This window comes from Gymnoscopelus braueri (assembly GCF_963280865.1).
Source record: "Gymnoscopelus braueri genome assembly, chromosome: 11".
NCBI classification, from domain to species: Eukaryota; Metazoa; Chordata; class Actinopteri; order Myctophiformes; family Myctophidae; genus Gymnoscopelus; species Gymnoscopelus braueri.
The window spans coordinates 41,295,079-41,316,783 of record NC_137613.1 but is presented as its reverse complement, the minus strand read 5'-3'; the positions used below and the strand labels follow the sequence as shown (position 1 = coordinate 41,316,783).

General features: G+C 40.6%; 1 protein-coding gene across 4 annotated transcripts in view; it reads left to right on the top strand.

Annotated features, from left to right (window-relative positions):
• The first annotated feature begins 510 nt into the window (after positions 1–510).
• The window catches only part of crybg2 (crystallin beta-gamma domain containing 2), a 79,454-nt gene continuing 58,259 nt past the window's right edge, over positions 511–21,705 (top strand). For 3 of the 4 annotated variants that reach the window (XM_080442865.1, XM_080442862.1, XM_080442863.1), the window contains exons 1-2: positions 511–800; positions 11,041–11,146. In XM_080442865.1, coding sequence (XP_080298991.1) covers positions 592–800; positions 11,041–11,146 — 315 coding nt within the window. In that variant the 5' untranslated portion in view covers positions 511–591. The remainder of the gene's footprint in view (positions 801–11,040; positions 11,147–21,705) is intronic. The other variant, XM_080442864.1, reaches the window with a different exon arrangement.

Genomic DNA, 21,705 nt, shown 5'->3' with positions numbered 1-21,705 from the left:
CTCTTGTATTGAGACATTTAGATTGTGTCAAAGGTCATGTCTCACCTAAGACACAGGTCAGGATCTGACACAAAGTTTGACCTGATGGTCAAGATTCAATTTATCCCCTGAGCAAGCAGGCAGGCTCTACTTAGCTCAATGGTAAACATTTCAGCAGGCAGAAGAGGAAAGTTACATAGTGCAGCTTTAAGCCCCATTTCATAGAGTGAAAATAGCTGATAGCTGAATAGCTTATTTTAACAAAATATATCACTTTACAGCACCTTTTAAATATGATGGAAGTTGTATTATTATTAAAGTGTTTTTATTAGATTTTACATTTATGGTATTGGATTTTGAAATGATAGATGGCCAAGGTTCATTTGCAATGTGTTGATGATGCTCTTCAACAGGGGGGCGTGTCGCTCGTCTGCCACACCTGTGCAGTGTGCACTCTGTGAGTGTGCAGAGAGCAGCTGGCTGCTGTCAAGTCAACTAATCCAGTGTTTTCGCCTCTATTAGGTTTTGCTGACAAGATTTATCAGCTCGTCGGTCCAACAATAGACCTCTCTCAACGTTTTAGTGGTGTGTGAAATAATTTTAATTGGAGCCATGGCGAAAAAGAACAATCCCAGAAAGGCTCTGAAAAACTTGTTCTCCAAGAGCGAGCTTAACTTAAAGGAGTCTGGTGTTGAGATGGATGATAAAAACAGCAACGGAGGAGGAGAGAAGAAGAAGTTCAAATTCTTCAAATTCAAGTTAAAGTCGAAAACCCCCGCCGACCCTGAGAAGCCAGCTGATGACAACCAGAAGGTGGCCAGGTATGCATGCTTGAGTCTAGCCCTGATACATGACTGACAGTCATGGATGATCTTCAAAATAATGTTTGCACTTTCTCCCTTTCTGATCCGTACATCTACATAAACGTTCAGATTTTAAATATAAAGTACTGACCCTATGGCCACGGATGTTAAAATTGTGTACGGCCCCTCAGAAAAGTACCCGTATTCCGTATTCAATAAAAAGCATTTTAATCGGATCGGTGGCCATTTTCCGTTTTCTCCATACGCTTTCAACGACGTGACCCTATCGGAAGGGAGGTGTATTGCACTCTGATACATTACAACTCTATGAGAAAATGGCCACCTATCGGATTAAAATGCTTTTTATTGAACAATAGGGAAGATACAGGTACTTCTGAGGGCCCGTACATAATTTTAACATCCGTGGCGATGGGGTAAGCACTTTATATTTGAAATCTGAACGTTTATGTAGATGTACGGGTCAAAAAGGGAGAAAGTGCAAACCTTATGTTGAAGTTCATCCATGACGGTCATGACAGATTAACGTCTCGGCGTCTTGTGATCCATACTCTGGTCCATAACGCTAAGGAGTGGACCAGAGCTAAGTGCAAGTTGTGCAACCTACACTAGCCTAATGTCTGCAAAATGCACATCTACTGTAGGTCCTTATACGTCATGGCTTTTGTTGCTTGGTTTTTAAATTAGTGTCTTGTTTTTGTTGTAGTCTACTAGTCTTGTTGTCTTCTGTTCTGACCTGAAAATATATGCACTCATGTGTAAGTGTAATATATTGCCCCCCCCCCCCCCCGAAAATATAATTTCTTAAACTCGTGTGAACTTAAGACGTTTAGCCCTGTATAGAGGTTATAGCATGAGAGTGATGTTGGTTACCTTCCTCATTTCATTTTTAATCTCTGACTGGGACCCCACTCTACAAAGTAAAACCTTCAGTGTTCATTTAACTGTGACAAATGGAACCAAATGGACTCATATTGTTGCATTTAGCTGGAGACCAGTCCAGCCCCCCTCCCTCCTCCTCCAAAGACCCCTGTGGGTCCGCAGAACCCATGTTGAGAACCACTGGGTTACAGCATGAGGCTGTGATGTTGTAGGGGTCTTCTCAGTCATACAGGTTTAAAATACAACATCTGAGGACTAGATGCTCATGGGATCCTCAGATCCCATTCCCATGCAGAGACAACACTAGACTAGGCTAACAGTGTGGTTTGAGTAGGCTGTGGCTCCACATTATCTAGATTTAAGTAGTTGATGATGATTAACCACTTCTATATACTTATTTATTTGACCGGGGTCCCCCACGGCCCAAGTTTGCATCTTTTCCCCCTCCATATCAAATCTCGTCGCCACAATTTAGCAGATCTACAAGCTCATAATGCCTCGTGTTGTGACACGTTGTCGTTGTGAGCTTGTAGATCTGCTATTTTCTCCGAATTTTTACCCAAAAGATGGGGACGCCAGGGTTTACATGGTTAAAGGTGCCCTTTTAAGATTCAATGTATAAGCTCAAAATCGTATAAAGAATTGCTGTAACTGGTAGTGGAGGATTGTGGACGTTTTAAGCCAAGATCTACATTACATCAAATATTTTGCCACTTGAATCTTTTAAGCACAGAGGGCTATTTTGAGTGCTACATTATTGTCTAAAAATTGAAATGAAGTGGCTGAATTGAAGACAAACGGAGGAGCAAAGCTCATTCCTAAATGGCAACGTACACAGACATTGCCATGTCCTGAAACATCTTAACCACATGAACCCTAGGCATCCCTAAACTGGTGGTGAACATTTTTCGAAATGTTTGTGTTGTGAGCTTGTAGATCGTCTATTTTCAGTGAGTAGATTTGGTATAGAGTGAAAAAAGTAGCAGACAAAGTGTAGAGCCCTAGGGGACCCCTGTCAACTATGTATAGGGTTCAAGTGGCTAAGACATGTCTCTTAAGTATGCTTACAATCTCTATATAATTTTTAACAGGATCTATCTATCAGGACTTGACTGTATGTGGAGTAATATGTCAAGATATGCAGACTCCTGTGTATACATTTCTAATTAAAAAAACTATGTCACCTGCAGGTGAAGGCAGTTTGACCAGCTGTCAGTGTTATGTAATGTAGGCTAGTTGATGCGATCAGTGTTTAGAAGACGGGTGTGATGATAATGTATCACTATCAACCTCTATTTATCCTTAATGGGTACAGGTAAAACAGGATGAAAACACAGTTGTATCTGCGTTTGTAGTTTATTTTTACCTTTGTATGTGTCATCATGAATATAAATAATGTGTGTGTGGGTGTGGGTGAGTGGTGTGCATGTGTTGGGCGTGTAGCCTCATGTAGTGTTATTAAAGAAAATATCAACATTTTTCCTACTTTTGCCAAAGGGTTCTGTTGCAAAACATCATCTGTGGAGTCTGTGAGAGAATGGCATTTTGTTAAAGACGGCTGTTCATCAACTGTAAATTTGGTTTGTCCTGACCTGTCCTTGTGAATTATCCCAAACTTGTCAGTTAGCCGTTTCTCTTTGAAGGCAGTTCCTGTCTGCTGCCCCTCCAGAGAGCCATGAGACTTGAAGCCATAAAGTTATGAGAGATGGCTTACCATTAGTACCAGAGTGACCAAATAAAAAGGCTGATACTCTTGCCACTACAGCCACAACAAAGTCATTATTACAACCTCTTTGTAAAACATAGTAACACATCGGTGGCCTTTCATAAAGACACTTTGATACAAATAGTTTATTGTCTCCGCCAAGCCGAAGGTTGCAGAGACTATGTTTTGTACCCTGTCCATCCGTGTGTGTGTGTGTGCGCGTGTGTGTGTCCATTTATTTTTATTTTATAATTGACTAAATTGATTAGTATAATTAACCACTTTAACCCTTTTATTATACTCTCTTACTATACTGTACATTGTACAATGGTGGCGTACCACAGTCTCACAACGCTTTGCATAAGCGAGCATGTAGATCGGCTATTTTCACGTAAAAATAATTGTAATGATTCAATGTAATCAAGGCAAAAGTTTGAAATAATCGTGATATTGATTTGAAGACATATCACCCAGCCCTAACTGAAAGTTCAATTTTCGATTTACCAGAATTGCTTGTCGTAACAGGGGCATTTGCTGAGTGCAGCTAGCGATCATTTTATGGCATTTCTGATTCATTGATTGATTGATAGCTTACAGCTTGTTTCCACTGCGGCCCTTAAAGCGCCATTCACACTGAGCACTAATAACTATAACGGTAACTAACTATTTAGTTCACCATTGTATTTTTTATAGTTGGTGTGAACTCAGCCATCCACTTGACTTAGAACGATTTTTAAAACTATATTTGTATAGTTATAGTGATCAGTGTGAATGGCCCTTTAGACTGTAGTCTCAGATGTTTTATTCAGTATTGTTTGCAACACAGAATTATACAAAACAGAGAAAGGGATAAACCTACTCATAGTCTCATACACACTACAACACCACCATGAGGTAGTGAGCTAATAGTCACATGACCGGGCAATCAAATCCTGTGGATCCTGTGGTTACAGACATCATTTGACACCTGTCGTTCGTTGCCTCAGAAAAGAACAAACATTAAAGTTCAACGCACCTCTGTGGTTAGTTAAACAAAGTAGTGGTACATGAACCTGTAGTACTGCAAGCACCTTCTGGCATGCATCTTAACACTAGTTCTACTGTGGGCCAGTTATCCAAATTGACAATAGCAAGAAATGATTACAGTATTTATTTTGCACTATTGCCTACCACTGACATAGGATATTCACAATCTTTCAAATGATCACTATTGGAGTGAAATTGTGTTTAGTTGGCATGGATGATTCTCCTTCCCTCTAAAGAGACGATTCCGCCTGAAATATAACTTAAATCCAGTACCAAGACCACATGTGATTTTGTTTGTAGTAAAATCCTTTTAATCCTTGTCTGGAATTTTATCAGTTAAGGGCTTGCTTTGTTTTCAATGTCTGGGGAAACAAGTCCATTGCTCCACCCAGTCCATTGCTCCATCTGCTTTTTTATACTCCAGGTTAAGGTCAGTGTGTCTGTTTACCTTTCACATGCTGTCAGCAAGAATGTCTTATCTGTCATCACAAGATCTCGCTGTGCTTCCACACAAGTTTAAACACTGTTCTATGCTATCCGCAGTAGTTATCCCTTATTTAACCACTTTAACTCTGGCATCCCAATTTTCGGCATGCCGTGGAGACTGGGGTTTGATTCCTCCACGGTGCCCCTGGCTTGGACGAACACAATTGGCAATGTTTGCAGGGAAGCCAGCAAGGGGAGGCCATTAACGGTTGCTGCGCTAGCAACTTCTGCAAGCTGCCTGTTAAGCAGGGAGTGGAACTGGGGTCGATAGCGTGTTCTTCTGCACGTGTTGTGCCCTCCCGGTGAAACTCCACACTGACAGGTGAAAATAAGTGGCTGATAAGGTCATGTGTATTGGAGAAGACGTGGTTGCCTACACCCTCCCCAGACCAACATTAGGGCTTGTTAGCGACAGGGATTATACTGCACACATGGGGGGAATTTGCATAACAACTAAATTGGGGAGAAAAAAAATACTTGAGCATATTTCTCTGGAATATAGTGCTTGCCAACGTGTCGTCACCACGGGGGGCGTGGCATAGTAGCTGCAGACATACTTGTGGGGGTCAATGTTAAGTCAACCTGTTTGTACCCCACAAAGATGTCCGCGCTACCAAATGACACTTGTTGACGCCCCCTTCAGGATTTTTTGGTACGCACTATATAAAAACAAATTTTTTAGTGCCTTTCTTTGAACCCTTTTGTTTAATTATTTCATTATGGATTACAGAAGAATACAAGACGGTTCATTTGAGGTAAAATGACAACAACAAAAAAAACATCAGTATCTTCTGAATTTTGCATACTAACGCCAGTGAGTGCATTATCATGAGTTCAACACAGGGCCCTGAAAAGAACCTGTTAATCTACAGTACATGCCTGTCCATATCGAAGCGATCAGTCAAATATGCCACACAGCTAATTGTACAACTGTTGTACATGCTGGCAGTATGTTAGAAGTCTCAGAAGTCAACAAGTCGGTGACACGTTAATCCATGTTTGTCTTCATCTCTGGAACAATGTGGCTCACAATGGGTCTTTGTCTGTGTGGGTAGACTGGGTACTATTAGTATGTTTTAACTGTAACTACATGAACAGAGCTTGCTACATAATCCATGCACTCTGACATCAACAGTCAAGAGCCTCAGAGATTGTCCTTGAGAATTCAAAGAGAAAGCACAAAGAATATGACCTGTATCGTCAAACGTTTTGAGGAAAATTATCTCATCATAAAAGTAAACTGATGTGGAGGATGCGTGGCTGGCTGTTAATGGACAAAATAAAATATCACTATTTTTGAGAAAATACCATTGATATTGTAAAGATATCAAATTATGTTGACGAGAATATGGAAAAAATTAAGCTTCAAAACATTTGCAGAAAAAGCTAAAATAGATGATCTGCAAGCTTACAACACGTCGTGATGGAACGCATTGTGAACTTATATATCTGCTATTTTTGCTATTTGGGAATACATTTTTGAAAGTATACTAATACTATATATAGTAAGTGATTAAAACAAGGAAAAGACAACACTTATGCCATATTAAAATCCCAGTCAATATATTGGACCCCAGGAAGAGTATCTGCTACTTTGGTGGCAGCTAATGGGGATCCGAATGAATAAAGTCTCATATCACTATATTATTATAATATTGATATTGCCCAGCCCTAGCTTAGACGGCTGTGTGACGGCCAGATACAGCTAAGGACTGTTGGGCACATAGTAAGTCATACATCTATCTTTAGATATACTAGTCTGTTTTTCATCCTTAGTTGCCAATTTGCTTCCCATTTTCTTTAGGCAAGTGCATACTTGGTCGTTGGTCGGCATAGGGAAAGGAAATATTATTAACCACATTAACCCTAGCTACTAGCATCCCTTTCCTGGGCATGTCATAATTGGTAAGCATTCAGTGAAAAATTTGCAACGTGAGCTTGTAGATGTTTGCTTTGCATGCCCTCGGGAGATTCTTAACCTAACATAACCTGCCTACGCCAACCAAACGGAACCAGTTGCATGTTATAACTATTTGATTGATTGGGGGCCAATCAATGTAGTCATTTAGCATTATGCTCATATCCAGAGTGACTTAAATTAAAGTTTGGAGGGATTTTTTATTGTCTCCGCCAGGCCGAAAGGCATGGCGAGAGTATGTTTTCGCCCCTGTCCGTCCGTCCGTGTGTCCGTGTGTGTCCGTCCGTCATTCTGTCATTTTGTGTACAGCTAATCTCTGGCACCGTTGGCTTGATCGCAGAGAAACTGTGCACACACACTCCCTGGATGCCAGAGCAGAACCTCTGCCCCAAATTTTTCACATGGGCCTGTTATAGCGCCACCAGGAGGCCGCTTTTTGCAAAACACATTTTTGGACAGTACTCCTACAGATTTTGGCCAAAAATCCCCCAAATCGGTACACAGTATCTCTATAGTCATTAAAAGAAACGGCTAATTTCAGATTTTTCATATTCCATCCTGATTGGCAAAAATTGGCTTTCAAAGTTTGCAGGAGTACTCCGTTTCGAACAAAATGCCTCAAATCATGAACACAGCATGCAATTTCCGTAAAATTTTGCTCACACATTCCCATTAGGCCGAGGAAGAAATGCCATTTGAAAATGTTCAAATCAGCCTCATGGTGGCACTGTAACAGGCCGATTCGTGTTTTTACCTATAACTACACCGATCAGTGTAAAACTTTGTATGCACACTCTCTAGAGGCCAAGGAAAAACCTTTGCCCTGCATTTTTAACATTTGCCTTTTATAGCGCCACCAGGAGGCAGACTTATGTGAAACACATTTTTTGATATTAAGCCTTCAGATTTGATCCAAATTTCACGCAAATAGGTACACATGATCTCTATAGTCATGTGATCAAGATCTGTTTGATTTTTCATATTCCATCCTGATTGGCTAACATTGACATGTAATGTTTGCAGGAGTGGCCCGTTTTGAACAAAATGCCGCAAATCATGAACGCAGCGTCCGATTGTGGTGAAACTTTGCATGCACATTTGCACTACGTTGAGGAACCTTTTAACATTGGCATGTTATAGCGCCACCAGCAGGTCAAAATTAGCAAAACACATTTTTAGAACAAAATGCCTCAAATCATGCATGCAGTGTCCGATTGCCGTGCACAGCCTAGGAATAAATGGCATCCTTTTCACATTGGCCTATTATAGCGCCACCAGGAGGCCATAATAACCTACCTGACCTGGCGGAGACTTGTTCTCCGAGGAGCACTTTTTCTAGTTTTATTTTTTTTTGTCAAAAACAGCGCGTCGCATCATTGTGAGCTTGTAGATTGGCTATTTTCACAATTTTTGTGCGATGCTGTTGTACAGTAGGACGAAGTATAAAATAAGGCTGAAAAAATAAGTTGTTAATCACTCTAATCGATTTAGTTGATTATAAAATATCTATTTAGAATGTTTTCACATTGATTCGTTGATAAATACAAAATAAAACAAATTATTAAAAAGATATGTGCTTCTCGATTATTTGATTAATCGAAAAAGTATCGTTAAGAAAATAACCTATTTTTCAGCCCTACACTGGACGTCACTCACCGAAAATAGACAATCTACAAGCTCACAAACGCAGTGTGACTCGTTGTGAGCTTGTAGATTGGCTATTTTTGGTGAGCGACGTGGCATGCAACCCGGGTTGGTATAACTCAGGCTTTAACATTGTCACAAGAAGTCTATTGCTGATGGGGTTTCTTAAATCCACACAAGCGTGTGTGTGTGCGCATGTGTGTGTGTGTGTGTGTGTGTGTGTGTGTGTGGTTCACATGAAAACATCAGCGAGTCATACAGATGCTTGCTCAACCTCTTCTCAGGCCAAGAAGCTGCATATTTGTCTTGTCTTGCGATGAGTGATGGCCTTGATATGGTGTCATTGCACATTCATAATACAGTAGTGTTAATTTAACCCTCTTTTGGTCCATTTTACACTCAAAGCTAAATGAATGCTGAGGAGTTTACTGTGTGTACTTGTATTGTGTGTTATTGTCCGCCTGTATGCATGCACATGGATAAATAAACCTGGCACGGTTTACAATGACAACATAAATCATGTTGTTTCTGGCGGTTTACATTTTATTATAATGATATATCACCCTCTCCCCTAAGGGTACAAACATGCCATTAAATCGTTCTCATCCGGCATGATGAGTCTCTCTGTGTAGTCTCCTCCGAGCTGCATGCAAAATAAAGTAGTAAAGTTCCACTCTGCATGCACATACAGTAGCAGAGAAGATGTCTGAATGGTCTATATATATATATATATATATATATATATAAATATAAATATGAACTTTCTGTGTATCTAAGTTACAGTATAACTTAAAATGAGTTTGTGTGAAGCATGTTCGCAACTTTGATGTTTAGGCACTTAAAGGAGAATTTTGGACTAAAGTTTTCTTACCTTTTCTATGACGTTATGATATCTTAGGATGAATGGTACAGTAGAAAAATCTCATAACTCCACCCCTGAGCCGCCACAGCTTAAAAGGTGCGCGGATAGGCCTTAGGTTAGATCACATATTTTAATAGCTTTTTTTTTTTTTTTTTTTTTAGATCTGACGTTCATAGTGACAGAACACTATGCAACCAAAAAAAATAAAAATAAATAAAACAGAAGTCTCGCTAGACGGGATTGAAATCTCGAGATTTCAATCTCGTCTAGTGAGACTTCTGTTTTTTTTTTTTTTTTGGGACAGTGTTCTGTCACTATGAACGTCAGATCTCACAAATAAAAAAAATGTCATACTTTGTCATACAATGGTGTCACGCAGCAAATGGCAGATCTACAAGCTCATAATGCATTGCACCGAATAGATTTGCTATTTGCGCTACTTTTTAAGTAAAAAAAAAGAATCTATATTAATGGCATGCCCACAATAGGGACGCCAGGCTGGAAGTGTTTAAAGTGAGAGATGCATGTTCAGTCCTACCCATGTTTGCGTGCCATTTAACTCGCAAAGTGAGACAACCTGTTTGTATCGAGCACCTTCGTGCCACTCCTTTGAATAGAATGGCAGGTCATCACTAATGAATGTGTGTATTTACTCTGCACATGACAGCGAAGCAAAGCCACTCATAAAAGTCAACTTATGCTATAAACTTACATGTGAGTTCTATTGTGCTCTTATGACAGTTTTTTCTTTGGTTAAAGATATTTTTGATTATTGGTTGTCCACAGCGAAGGTTGAATCATATAACCTTATTTATTTTCATTTAGCCCTCTAGCTGCAGTTTATTTGTTTCTGATAACATGCACGCTTTATACTTGAAAAGCTTTTTTTTATCAGGTTGTGTCCACTGTCCAGGCTCTTTTATTCAATTAGGTCTTGTGTATAGATGTTTTCTGTCAAGAACAGTAGCATGCTCTATTTATTGTGTTTTCACAAAGGTGCTACAGTATTTGCATTGGGCAAACACAGCACACGATGCATACAGAACTGTTATTCTCAAGAACACAATTGCTGCAATCAAACACTTCTGTTGCCAGCTGCAGTACAGTAACTGTAATGCCTACTTAGTACTTATACTCCTTCGAACGATAGTGTACCACGCTGAAAATAGCAGACCTCCAAGCATAAAACGTGGAGCGTCACAAACACGTTGTGAGCTTGTAGATCTGCTATTTTCGGCACAATACACTAATATACAGTATGATGAAGTATAAATCAGGCTTAAGGTCCTTACACACCGGGGCGATTTTTTTCATGCGAATAATACGTTTGTTGTTTAAACCTTATAAAGTCAATGCAAGCTTCCACACCAGTTTCGCGGAGCGAAAAAAGCGTCTTTTAATTATTCGGAACGAGTCCGAATTTTGCGTATATTCGCATATTCGCCGGTGTGTAACCGCCTTTAAGGATGGTGAAAGTCAGTGATGCAGAATTATATACAGTACTACTGACACTGCATGAGGTCACACAGAAATGTGTTTTTAAGTAGTAAGTGGAAAGAAGTAATTCTTTCCAGATAGTTTGACCAGCTTTATCTATACCCTCCATGATCATGTAACCGTGTCACTGTACAACATACTGTAACAAGGCCTCACTTTTCTTTTCAGGTTAATTCAGTCTTTTGCTGATGAATGTCTCTTTGTGCGTGTGCTTCCACAGTGCTGCAGGGACCAGTGGTGCTGCCAGAGATAGAGCGGCCTGGGATGACGTCCGCAGTCCTGACGGCAACAAGTCAACTCTGTACGCCACTGCCCCTAGGTCAAAGGTCAGTTGAAGCCAGCTAAACATTATTGACCCGTGTCAGTTCACAGGGAGAAGATAAAAAAACGAGGGTTTGTGTAATTTTTCAAACTGAGTGGGCTAGCCCCACACCCCGCTTAACCCTCCCCTTGTTTACTGACTTTATGACTGAAATATTTCACTTGCTGGAAAAGAGACACGTAGACACGTGATAGCGTGGCACAAACCGGCCTTGTTTGGATAAGCAGTGGAACACGTGAAGGGAGATGCTATAGTCAGTCACATATACAATACATAGCTGTGATTTGGTTGCAGGCAAAACCTGAAGCTGAGTGTCTTGGTTAATATGAAACTGGAACTCTGCGTCCAGTTCATCTTACTGTTATTGTTGATATCAGTAATGTAAACCCAAATATATTTAGACCTCCCCCCACCCCATCTCAGCTGCCTTCTAGAAAGTTTTCTCTGCCAAAGGGAGCCATTATTTTCTCATTGTACTCCCACGGTCTGAGTGTAAAGCTGTGTATGCATGGGGGTGAGGGCGTGCCGCGTACACGATGAGACCCTACACTCTCACAGCGCCTGAATGATTTTCACAATCATCAGCAAAAGCACACCTACCGACCCTTGTCGGTTCCCAGGGAGTAGGGCTGTCGCCATGAAAAGATCTTAGTTGACAATTAGTTGATGCTAGAAATATGGCATTTCTGTTCATTTCATCCAGATGTTTTTATACAGATCAATGGAAACAATTCTAATAAGTATGCAAAATAAATGCAATTACCTCTATTAATGGCAATCAGCAGGTGATTGGGTAATAATTGTAACAGGCCTACCAGGGGGATGAATAAAAGAAACACAAGAGTGCACAAAGTCAATTCTCTCCCCTTCCCCAGCATACCATCATGTACTGCACTCTACAGTACGCATTTCTTAGCTCAATGTTGCCTTGCCAGTTTGCTATAATCCCTTTTAGCTACATGCTGTGTGATTATGTACCTTGAAATACCATTATGTATTAAAGGTAGGGTAAGTGATATTCTTTGGTATTTTTAGTTATTTTGTTAAAAAGGTTAAAGTACTATATTCTGATAGTAATCATTGCTACAGAGCGTTTGTTCGGTCACAGGGGTCTCTCCAGCTCTTTAGTAAACGGAGTATAGTACATTTTCAGGTAGGTGACACATTTTAAGCCAATCAGGAGAGAGCACTGAAAATGCATTTTCTGTTTAATAAAGAGCTGGAGAGACATGGGAGACTCCTTTTACTGAACAAACACTCTATATGGTAGCAATGAGTACTATCAGAATATAGAGCTATTTAACACTAACACAAATCACTTACGCTACCTTTAACTATGGCTTCATCAGGATACAGCAAATCATATTTTGTGATAAATTGATAGATTTTATTTATTGACATTTTGTTTGTATTTATTTATTTATTGACTAATTAATGTCAGTTTTAGCCCCTTATAGTGATTTTTTTTCAGACAACCATTTAACCACATGCAACCTAGTATCCCTATTCTGGGGTAGCATTAGTCAAAAATAGCTCTACAAGCTCTACGCTTCCAGAGAATACAAAAAAAAACAGGACACTTTCATCTCTAAATCGGATCATGGATATTCTCTAAGTTAAATGCTGCTGTGCTGCTGTTAGCCCTGTTTATTTTATTGTCTTAACTGGTCTCTGCAGTAATGTGTGGTTCATTTCTTTTTTGTTTATATTTATTGATTGTGCTCTCCGCTCTGTCCACTAATGTGTATTTTGGTGATTTATTATTATATTGCATTGCTTTTATTTGCTTTGAACCTGAATGTTGATTTCTTTAATTGCCTGTCTTCCCTCTCCCTCAAGAGGCCTTTTGCACGGCCATAGTTGTAAATAAGAAACTGTTCTTAAATTGTCTGCCTGGTTAAATGCAAAACAAAAGTAATCTCCTAATCCAGTATTTTCACCCTACTCTGGTATGTTTCCATTGAAGTATCCTCATAAGCATTTGAAATTAGTTTTAACATGTAATGTATTCAACAAGGGCTTCATTCACTAAGCTTGGGCCCGCACATATTTTGTACTTGTGCGCATTTCCGCAACTTTCCACGTTCAGTCAAAGGGGCATCGCATTGTCCTCGTATCCTCATACCTAAACTACTTCTCCAGAAGTGAGTGACACCCACAGCCACAATACTAGAGGGAGTTTGGAGATAGATATGTTGCATAATTCATGAGCAAATAGATTTGATTTGAGCACTCGTAATCAGTGTTGGGCAAGTCACTTCTAAAAAGTAACTAGTTACGTATAGTTACTATTTACTGCTCCAAAAACGTAACTAGTTACTTTACTAGTTACTAAATTATGAAAGGAACTAGCATCTAATATTTCAATGAATTTGATGTAATTTGCATATAGATGTGGGTGGACTTAACTGACCAAACTTTTTTTATTTTAAAAGAAAAAACCTCTCACACTTATGCCAGTTTGCAAGTGCCAATGTCAACCTCACATGTGCCAATGTTGTGCCTAAGCTTGCCTACCCCTTTATTACACACACACACACACACACACACACACACACACACACACACACACACACACACACACACACACAGTTTTAGTGTTGCTCTGTGGCACAGTGAGAGAAAAGAACATTGTAGCAATTGTCATTATGAAATGTAGTGGAACAATTAAACATCTTTCTGCATTGTAGTGGCCCTGCTTTTACTGGTATTTTGCTTATTAGTTCTCTGAAGGCAACAGACTCAACTGCTGCGATGGGAAGCATGTCCTCAACAACATACCTGGCAATCAATCTGTTTAGTTGACTGGGTGACATGTTCTGGAGATTTTTGGCTGTTTAGATGGTGTAGATCCATCTGGGTCACTGTCGGTGGTTGAGACGGTGGGGTCTTTGGCGACTAGTTTTATACAGTAGCCCCATGTACTTTTGTTAGGTACTTCAGGAGATTAGCTTTGCTGTTACTCGATGTGGACAAGGTTTTCTGTCCTGCACACAGTTTACATTTGACCGCAATATTTTTAGCGTCCTTTATCCCCACAAATTCAAAATAATGGTTATATTTCCAAGCTGTAAAGCTGCTGCTGTTGCTGATACTTGCGCGCGCGTGTGTGTGTGTGTGTGGTGGTGAGCGTGTTGCTGTGTGTGTTAGCAAGTGTTTGTGTGTCTGTGTATTTTCCCCATAAGGCAAGACCCGCCCAACTCTGTCTCTGATTGGCTTAGCCTGAAATGTTGCGCTGTTAACTCCTCTCGGTCCACTTTCACTTTTTCGCCTGGATTCGGCTGTAAGTTGGATGACAGGCAGCTCCGCTGGCGGAAACAGTTCAGTTCGCATTTAAATCACAGTAACTATAACAGCGTTACTGAATGGGAAAAGGTAACTAGTTATTAGTTACCGCAAAAATAGTTGCGTTACAGTGACGCGTTACTTTGTAACACGTTAGTCCCAACACTGCTCGTAATATGCAATCCGAACAGTTGTAAATTGGAATTTGCAATCTGTAGTCTGTCATTCACCAATCTGGGAACCCAAAGCCAAATGAGAATGAAAAACAGCGCCCTCTGCTGTTTGTACTATCTCATCTAGGCTCTGGGACAATGGCAACGTGGCACCCGTGCGCAAAGGACACCAGGGTTTTGGTCTGCCTTCAGCTTTCACTTCCGGTGGTTGCCACTATGTTTTCATTCCCACTAACAATATTTCTACACGGAACACTAACACCAAATGTGGAATGCCCTGACAATGCAGGCCTGAAAATCCATCTATCAGGAGACCACAAGGGGAGGTAAACTACATTTTCCCATAGAAAGGAGGTGACATTCACTGCCAACATTTTCCCCTTTTTCTCCTTTGTACTGTATAGTGTATATATAGGACCACAATGGAAACAAGTCCCCAGGACTTTTTTGTGTTATCCTTTTAGCCTAAATGTCTGACTATACCTCGTGCTGTTTACATTTCATTTCTGACTAATCAATCAATCAGTCTGATTCAAACGATGTCAAGCGATCTATTGCTTGCATTTATCTAACCTACAATCCCGATTGTGGCTGAAGAAAGCAACGACCAAAAACCCACCAAAAAACCCGACCAAAAAACCCGCTGTTGCCAGATCGTGCGCGAGCAACAAGCAACCTAACACACAAAGCTGCCCACTGCGCATGCGTCGACGCACTTTCTCTAACCAATTTACACCCACTTCACGCTTACAAAACCTGGACATGGCAACGTCGCTCATCGTTCTGTGATTGACAGCAAAAGCTGGCCAATCAGGTGGCGAGTTCGAGTGAGCCCGAATGGCTCCGAGTGCAGCCGACAAAAGACGAACGCCAGCCATTGTTTTGTGCGAGTCAGGGTGCGAGTGCCTTCATTTCTTACTTTAGCTTATAAAACGCTCTCAAACTTCTTCTCTGAGGCACGGAATTTACTTATAACATATCGTTTGGATAGTATTTAGTTGTTTCACTTCATATGTGTGCTCAATTATTCATGACAGAGCCTATTTAAAAATAAAAAATTCAGAGAACCGGCGACAGAATTTTCGCTGACGGACAGAGAGAGAGAGAGAGAGAGAGAGAGAAGTGGCTGAAGAAAGCAACGACCAAAAAAACCCACCAAAAAACCCGACCAAAAAACCCGCTGTTGCCAGATCGTGCGCGAGCAACAAGCAACCTAACACACAAAGCTGCCCACTGCGCATGCGTCGACGCACTTTCTCTAACCCAATTTACACCCACTTCACGCTTACAAAACCTGGACAATGGCAACGTCGCTCATCGTTCTGTGATTGACAGCAAAAGCTGGCCAATCAGGTGGCGAGTTCGGAGTGAGCCCGAATGGCTCCGAGTGCAGCCGACAAAAGACGAACGCCAGCCATTGTTTTGTGCGAGTCAGGGTGCGAGTGCCTTCATTTCTTACTTTAGCTTATAAACGCCTCTCAAACTTCTTCTCTGAGGCACGGAATTTACTTATAACATATCGTTTGGATAGAATTTAGTTGTTTCACTTCATATGTGTGCTCAATTATTCATGACAGAGCCTATTTAAAAATAAAAATCAGAGAACCGGCGACAGAATTTTCGCAGAGAGAGAGAGAGAGAGAGAGAGAAGAGAGAGAGAGAGGAGAGAGAGAGGAAGAGAGAGAGAGAAGAGAGGAGAGAGAAGAGAGAGAGAGAGAGAGAGAGAGAGAGAGAGAGGAGAGAGAGAGAGAGAGAGAGAGAGAGGAGAGAGAGGAGAGAGAGAGAGAGAATGAGAGAGAGAGAGAGAGAGAGAGAGAGAGAGAGAGAGAGAGAGAGAGAGAGAGAGAGAGAGAGAGAGAGAGAGAGAGAGAGAGAGAGAGAGAGAGAGAAAGGACGGCAGGAGGCGATGCGCTGTTAAAAATTTTTTTGGGGGAAATTTTTCCATCCCACGATTTTTGAACCCCAAAATAAGCGAGCCCTTGCTTATTTTTGCGCGGACGTAATTGTTTGTCATTGTGGTGAATGTTTGTGTGTGCTGCTGATGTTTGTTGTGTGAAGCTTAATGTCAGAGTGTTGTGTTGGAGCGCCTCAGTGCGGCTGCAGAATTCATGTGCAACATCTTGCATGCGTGGCTGTGGCTTCACAGTTTTCCTTCGCAGTGTCTGTAGGTCACGGCCTGGAGACCCGGACCCCTAAGGGGGGGGGGGGGGGGTGAGACCCTCTGGGTTTTTTTTTTTTTTTTTTTATCCCATGATTTTGTACCCCCAAACGACATTTTCTTTGGGGGGGTAGGGGGGGGGGGACTAGAATTCTGCCCGCGTAGCGGGCAGAACTTCTAGTATGATACAAACTCAAACGATATAAGGATATGTTGTTAATCCAAAGGACAGATTATTATAAAGTCTTCTATGTGTGATCTGTTCCATAATCTATTGGATCTCGCCATTCCTGGATTCCAGTGTCATAATGTTACCTCTTTAATAGAGGTAACTTTATTTATTATACGTTTTATTAGCCTATTATTTGGTGGTGGGGTTAAACTTTGTCAACTTCTTATTCTCATTACACATGAGAGCATTACTTAATTAACGTTCAGTTGATCCATCGTACTATCAAGGGATTCGCTTCCAGACAGAACACATGTAGTCAAGGCTGTGTGACTCGCCATGTTGTGAGCTTGCAGATCTGTTTTTTTTTTTTTCCTCGTGGGTCATCATCAGGTGCCTTTTATGGTGTTAAATGGGCCGTGGAACAATGCAAATGATCTACACAGGAGCGCGCTCGTGACTAAAAACAAAAATTTGATAGACCTGTGATCCGCATAAATCACGGCTCTGCACCCACTTTCATGAATGACACGTCAGAATTAAATTTACGACCAGGATATACGCGTTATTTACGACAGGTTAGTGAATGGCTGAGGCCCCAAGTCTCTATAAGAGATGATAGGGTAAATTAAGGACACCTTCTTTAGCATCTGCTATTTTGGTGCCCTTGAGCAATGTACTTTGCAACCCCCACCTCAACCAGTAACTCGGGTTTGAATGTAACTACAGAATACATGAAATGAGTTACTTTACTTAAATATTACTCAAGTAAAAGTGGTAAATGGTGCATCTTTAAAATGTGTATTCCATTCACCCATTCACACACAACCATTCACACTGACGGGAGAGGAAACCATGGCACCAACTTGCTCATGGGGGGGCAGTTAGGGGTTCAGCGTCTTGCTCAAGGACACTTCGATACTAACCCAGTGGGAGCCGTGGACCGAACCAGGAACCTTCCAGAATGTGTAACATCATCATCCTCATCCTCATAATCATCATCTCTCTCTCTCTCGGTCCCTCTCTCAGGGCAGGCCGATGCTTTAGGTCAGGGAATAATTTGATAATATTGTGAATTTTACCAATTTACCAATATAACTTTATACATTATTTTATATCAGTGTAAGTGTCAAGTAGATAGTTATTTTTAATAAATTCTAAGGAAACTAATATTCTCTCAAGTTCTCGACACGTACCCCCTGAACGTATGCTTTGAACTGTGCACGTACATTTGAATGTTATGGTCATCATCTTATAATGATGATAATGGTAATAATAATGATACAAATGCGTATTGTAGAGCCTATCATACTGAAATGGTAATGTGAAAGTTGTAAAAGATGAAAAAGGTAGTGCACACACATCCATGGCCCAGGTGCAAGACAAACAAAGTATCATAAAAAATGAATAGAGTCTGCACACTGGTAATGCTGCAAAAAGCAGCGTTCGTCAACGTTTTGGCCTGTTCAGACTTTTATCAGGACATGTTCAGACCTTCATCAGGACATATAACTATATGTATATGTCCTGATGAAGGTCTGAACAGGCCGAAACGTTGACGAACGTAATAAATACAAAGCGGAGCTTTTTGCACCATTACCAATGTGCAGACTATTCCTTTTTTTATAAAGTAGTAAAAGATACCATTAATGGAGTGGATATGTACGGTATAGGGATGCCCTGAGCCCATAAAGTTTGAGAACCACTGCTTTTAGGTTTTCTTACCCTCAGTTCTTTAAAAGCTACTAGAGGCCTGTCAGAACAAGAATATTGCTTGCAGGAGATTTTAGTTAGGGAGATGATAAGAATATGGCCCTCTGTGACTGTCTGAGTTCGGTGTCATCCCCAACGGTTTTGCATTCCATCGTTGGTCTATACACACCTCTCCCTTAGGCTCCTGCTTGCATAACTAGGACCTTCCTTTATATCCATACCTACACACATGAGCACACATGTATCCGTATGCTATGTGTGATATGCACTCAAACATTCTCTTTTAATTCCTCAAAAACAGGCATCTGTTGTGGCTCAACACAGGATTTAAATCAGTTCACTCTATTGTAGATGATAGATGATGCAGATGGTTATTAACCACTTAAACCCTATATAGTTCGGCATATGGTGAATAGGAAAAATATTTTAGCATAAATATAAAGCTTGTAGATTGCATGTTTTTGCTATTTTTTACCATTTCAAAACCTCTGGAAAATGGTCACCTATACTGTAACATGCCCAAAGTCGGTATGCCATGTTGAATCTTTTCTAACACTAGAGGGTGCCAATTTACAGCAAATCACATGGAAACTTGAGCGCCTCACATTATATGACACCAGTGGAAGCTTGTGCCTTTTGCACCATCCAGGCATTAGAGTACTGAATTCTTGACGTCAAACTTCAAAGCCGCGCCACCTGGGTCATAAAGAATTAATTTTAACATCATGGCTCCTCAGAGGCGACTCAGGGAGCCGTCTAGAAGGTACTCAGTCAGTCTGACTACCTTCTGAGCACCAAATTTCTTGTGCACGCTGCCAGTTAGGCCACATAAGTACCTTGGTCAGTCGCCAATTGAAATAATCAATGTTGTATTTATTAATAACTAAGCCACAGTTTTACTTTATTTTATGTGTAACACCCGAGATTTGAACCCAGAGTTCCCACATGGGGCTGGAGTTAAAGCCAGTGTGTTCATTAATTAACCTATGGACACTTCTTTGAAAATCCTTATACCATCCCATATGAAGGACTGCCCTAAAGTCTTTGCATTGCTGCTATTTTTTTAAGTTTTCCCAATTGTTTCCACCCAGTTGTTAACCCATTCATTAAATGTAGATGTCACCAGACGTATCCGTACCAGAAGGCCAAGATCTCTGATTGTCTAGCTATGCAAGTCTGAGATCCACAACGTTCCCATGTGGATCACATGATTCGATTTTTTAAATCTCTTAATATAAGAACGTTTAAAAAAATAAAACGAGACTAGGCAAGCCTGGTTAAGCCAGACCTGCATAAATGCCAGTGGGGATGTGTTGATGAATCATGATTGATGTACACAACTATGTGTGCACCATTATGTCTAACACAGTGGTATCTGCATGCATTTTAGTTTACAACATCAATCTCTTTGAGTCTGAATAAATAGGAAAGAAAACTTTATGGGTTTCATTCAGGTGTTTCCCCTGTGACTGTTGGGCTTGGCCTGACGGATATTGATAACTGGCTAGATAATGTAAATGTACTTTAAATCTTATGTAAAAAATTGTGAAAATAGCCTACAAGCTCAAATAGTGAAAATTGCCTATAAGCAACAATGATTGTAGTTTAAAAACAAGGAGTAGTTATTTTTGTTGTGTGCCATTTATCTTGAAACGTTAACCTAGTTTGTGAGCATAGTAATAGGATGTAAAGGATTAATAAGATAAAGGTGAAATGATCCCAGGTATTTGTCCCACCAGTAGAGGGAGCCAGTGCATTTCTGCTGGGCATTGGGCTTGTTATGGATTGGATTCATCATGTTATGACAGCTTAATAGCTGTCATTTGTATAGCTGCCATGAAAAACATCATTACCTCTCTACGCTATTTATAAATTACTTTTCGCTAGAGAGAATTCGGAAGTACAGTAAGCTAAAGATGAGTCGGTATACAGTTTGTTTGTCTGTGTGGGTAGACTCGTGCAAGCACACATGAGCATGTACAATGCGTGGTGTGTACTGTTGTACATTGTGTGAAAGTATGCATGTGTTCATAGATAATAATGCCTGTGTATAGGGCGCCTTTGTTTACATTGTTTGCATATCTGTGAAGTTGTAAAGTCAGACGGCGAGGAAGGGTTGGACTTCAGTCAATAATTATCAATCATACACGACTGCTTACATAGTCCATGGCTACCTATCAGTAGTAAACCTTCTGGCTGGACTGAAAATCCAGTGCCCATCAAAATTCCTGTACAATGTTAGACCACAAACCCAACCCTCACCTACAGTGAACTCGGTAATTAACCTCATTGGAGATCTGATACTTATTCTATTATGACACGCCCTGTTCTGGGCGTGTCATAATAGGCAAACATTCGGCTATCTAGCAGATCAGTGTGTCACAATGCGACGCATTTTGAGCTTGAAATGTTGCTGGTACATTTCCACTATTTGACTTATAACAAATATAGGTTTTAAGTGGTTAAGAATAGATGATAGCTACCTGTGATCCAGGATGCTGAATCAATTGGATCAGATTGTAAATTCAAAACCAAAAACAAGTCAAACTGGCTGCTGAACATGAACTAATATGATGCACCAGTGCCTCTCTACTGTACAGTATCTATGTCTGTCCTTGCAGTGTCATGATTCCGTGTGTACGGGTTGGCAGAATGTGGCTTTCCAGAATTCACAGTTTGTATAAGACACAAAACGGAGTTACCCCCGTCCATCCACTGCCACCTCGACTTGAATTCCACCTCCATTGTTGTCTTACCTATTCATACTCTCTTAGCTCTACTAATAAAGGAGGAATTCCTACCTGACACACCCAGATGAAAGTCTCTCATCTGTTCAAACCAGCAGCCTTACGTGCCATTGTCTATTGTCATCACTATTTTTTTTACTATTGTCAAAACACATGCCATTCACCAGAATTCCATCACACTTATCTTTCTTATCGGTTACATGAACAATTTGCTTCATTAGGAAAAGCTGTGTAGCAAATGTTGTATTGTGTGAAACCTCATTCCATGGGCGACGGGCGTACTCTTAACCGTGTCTCCCTCTTACATCATCTCATTTT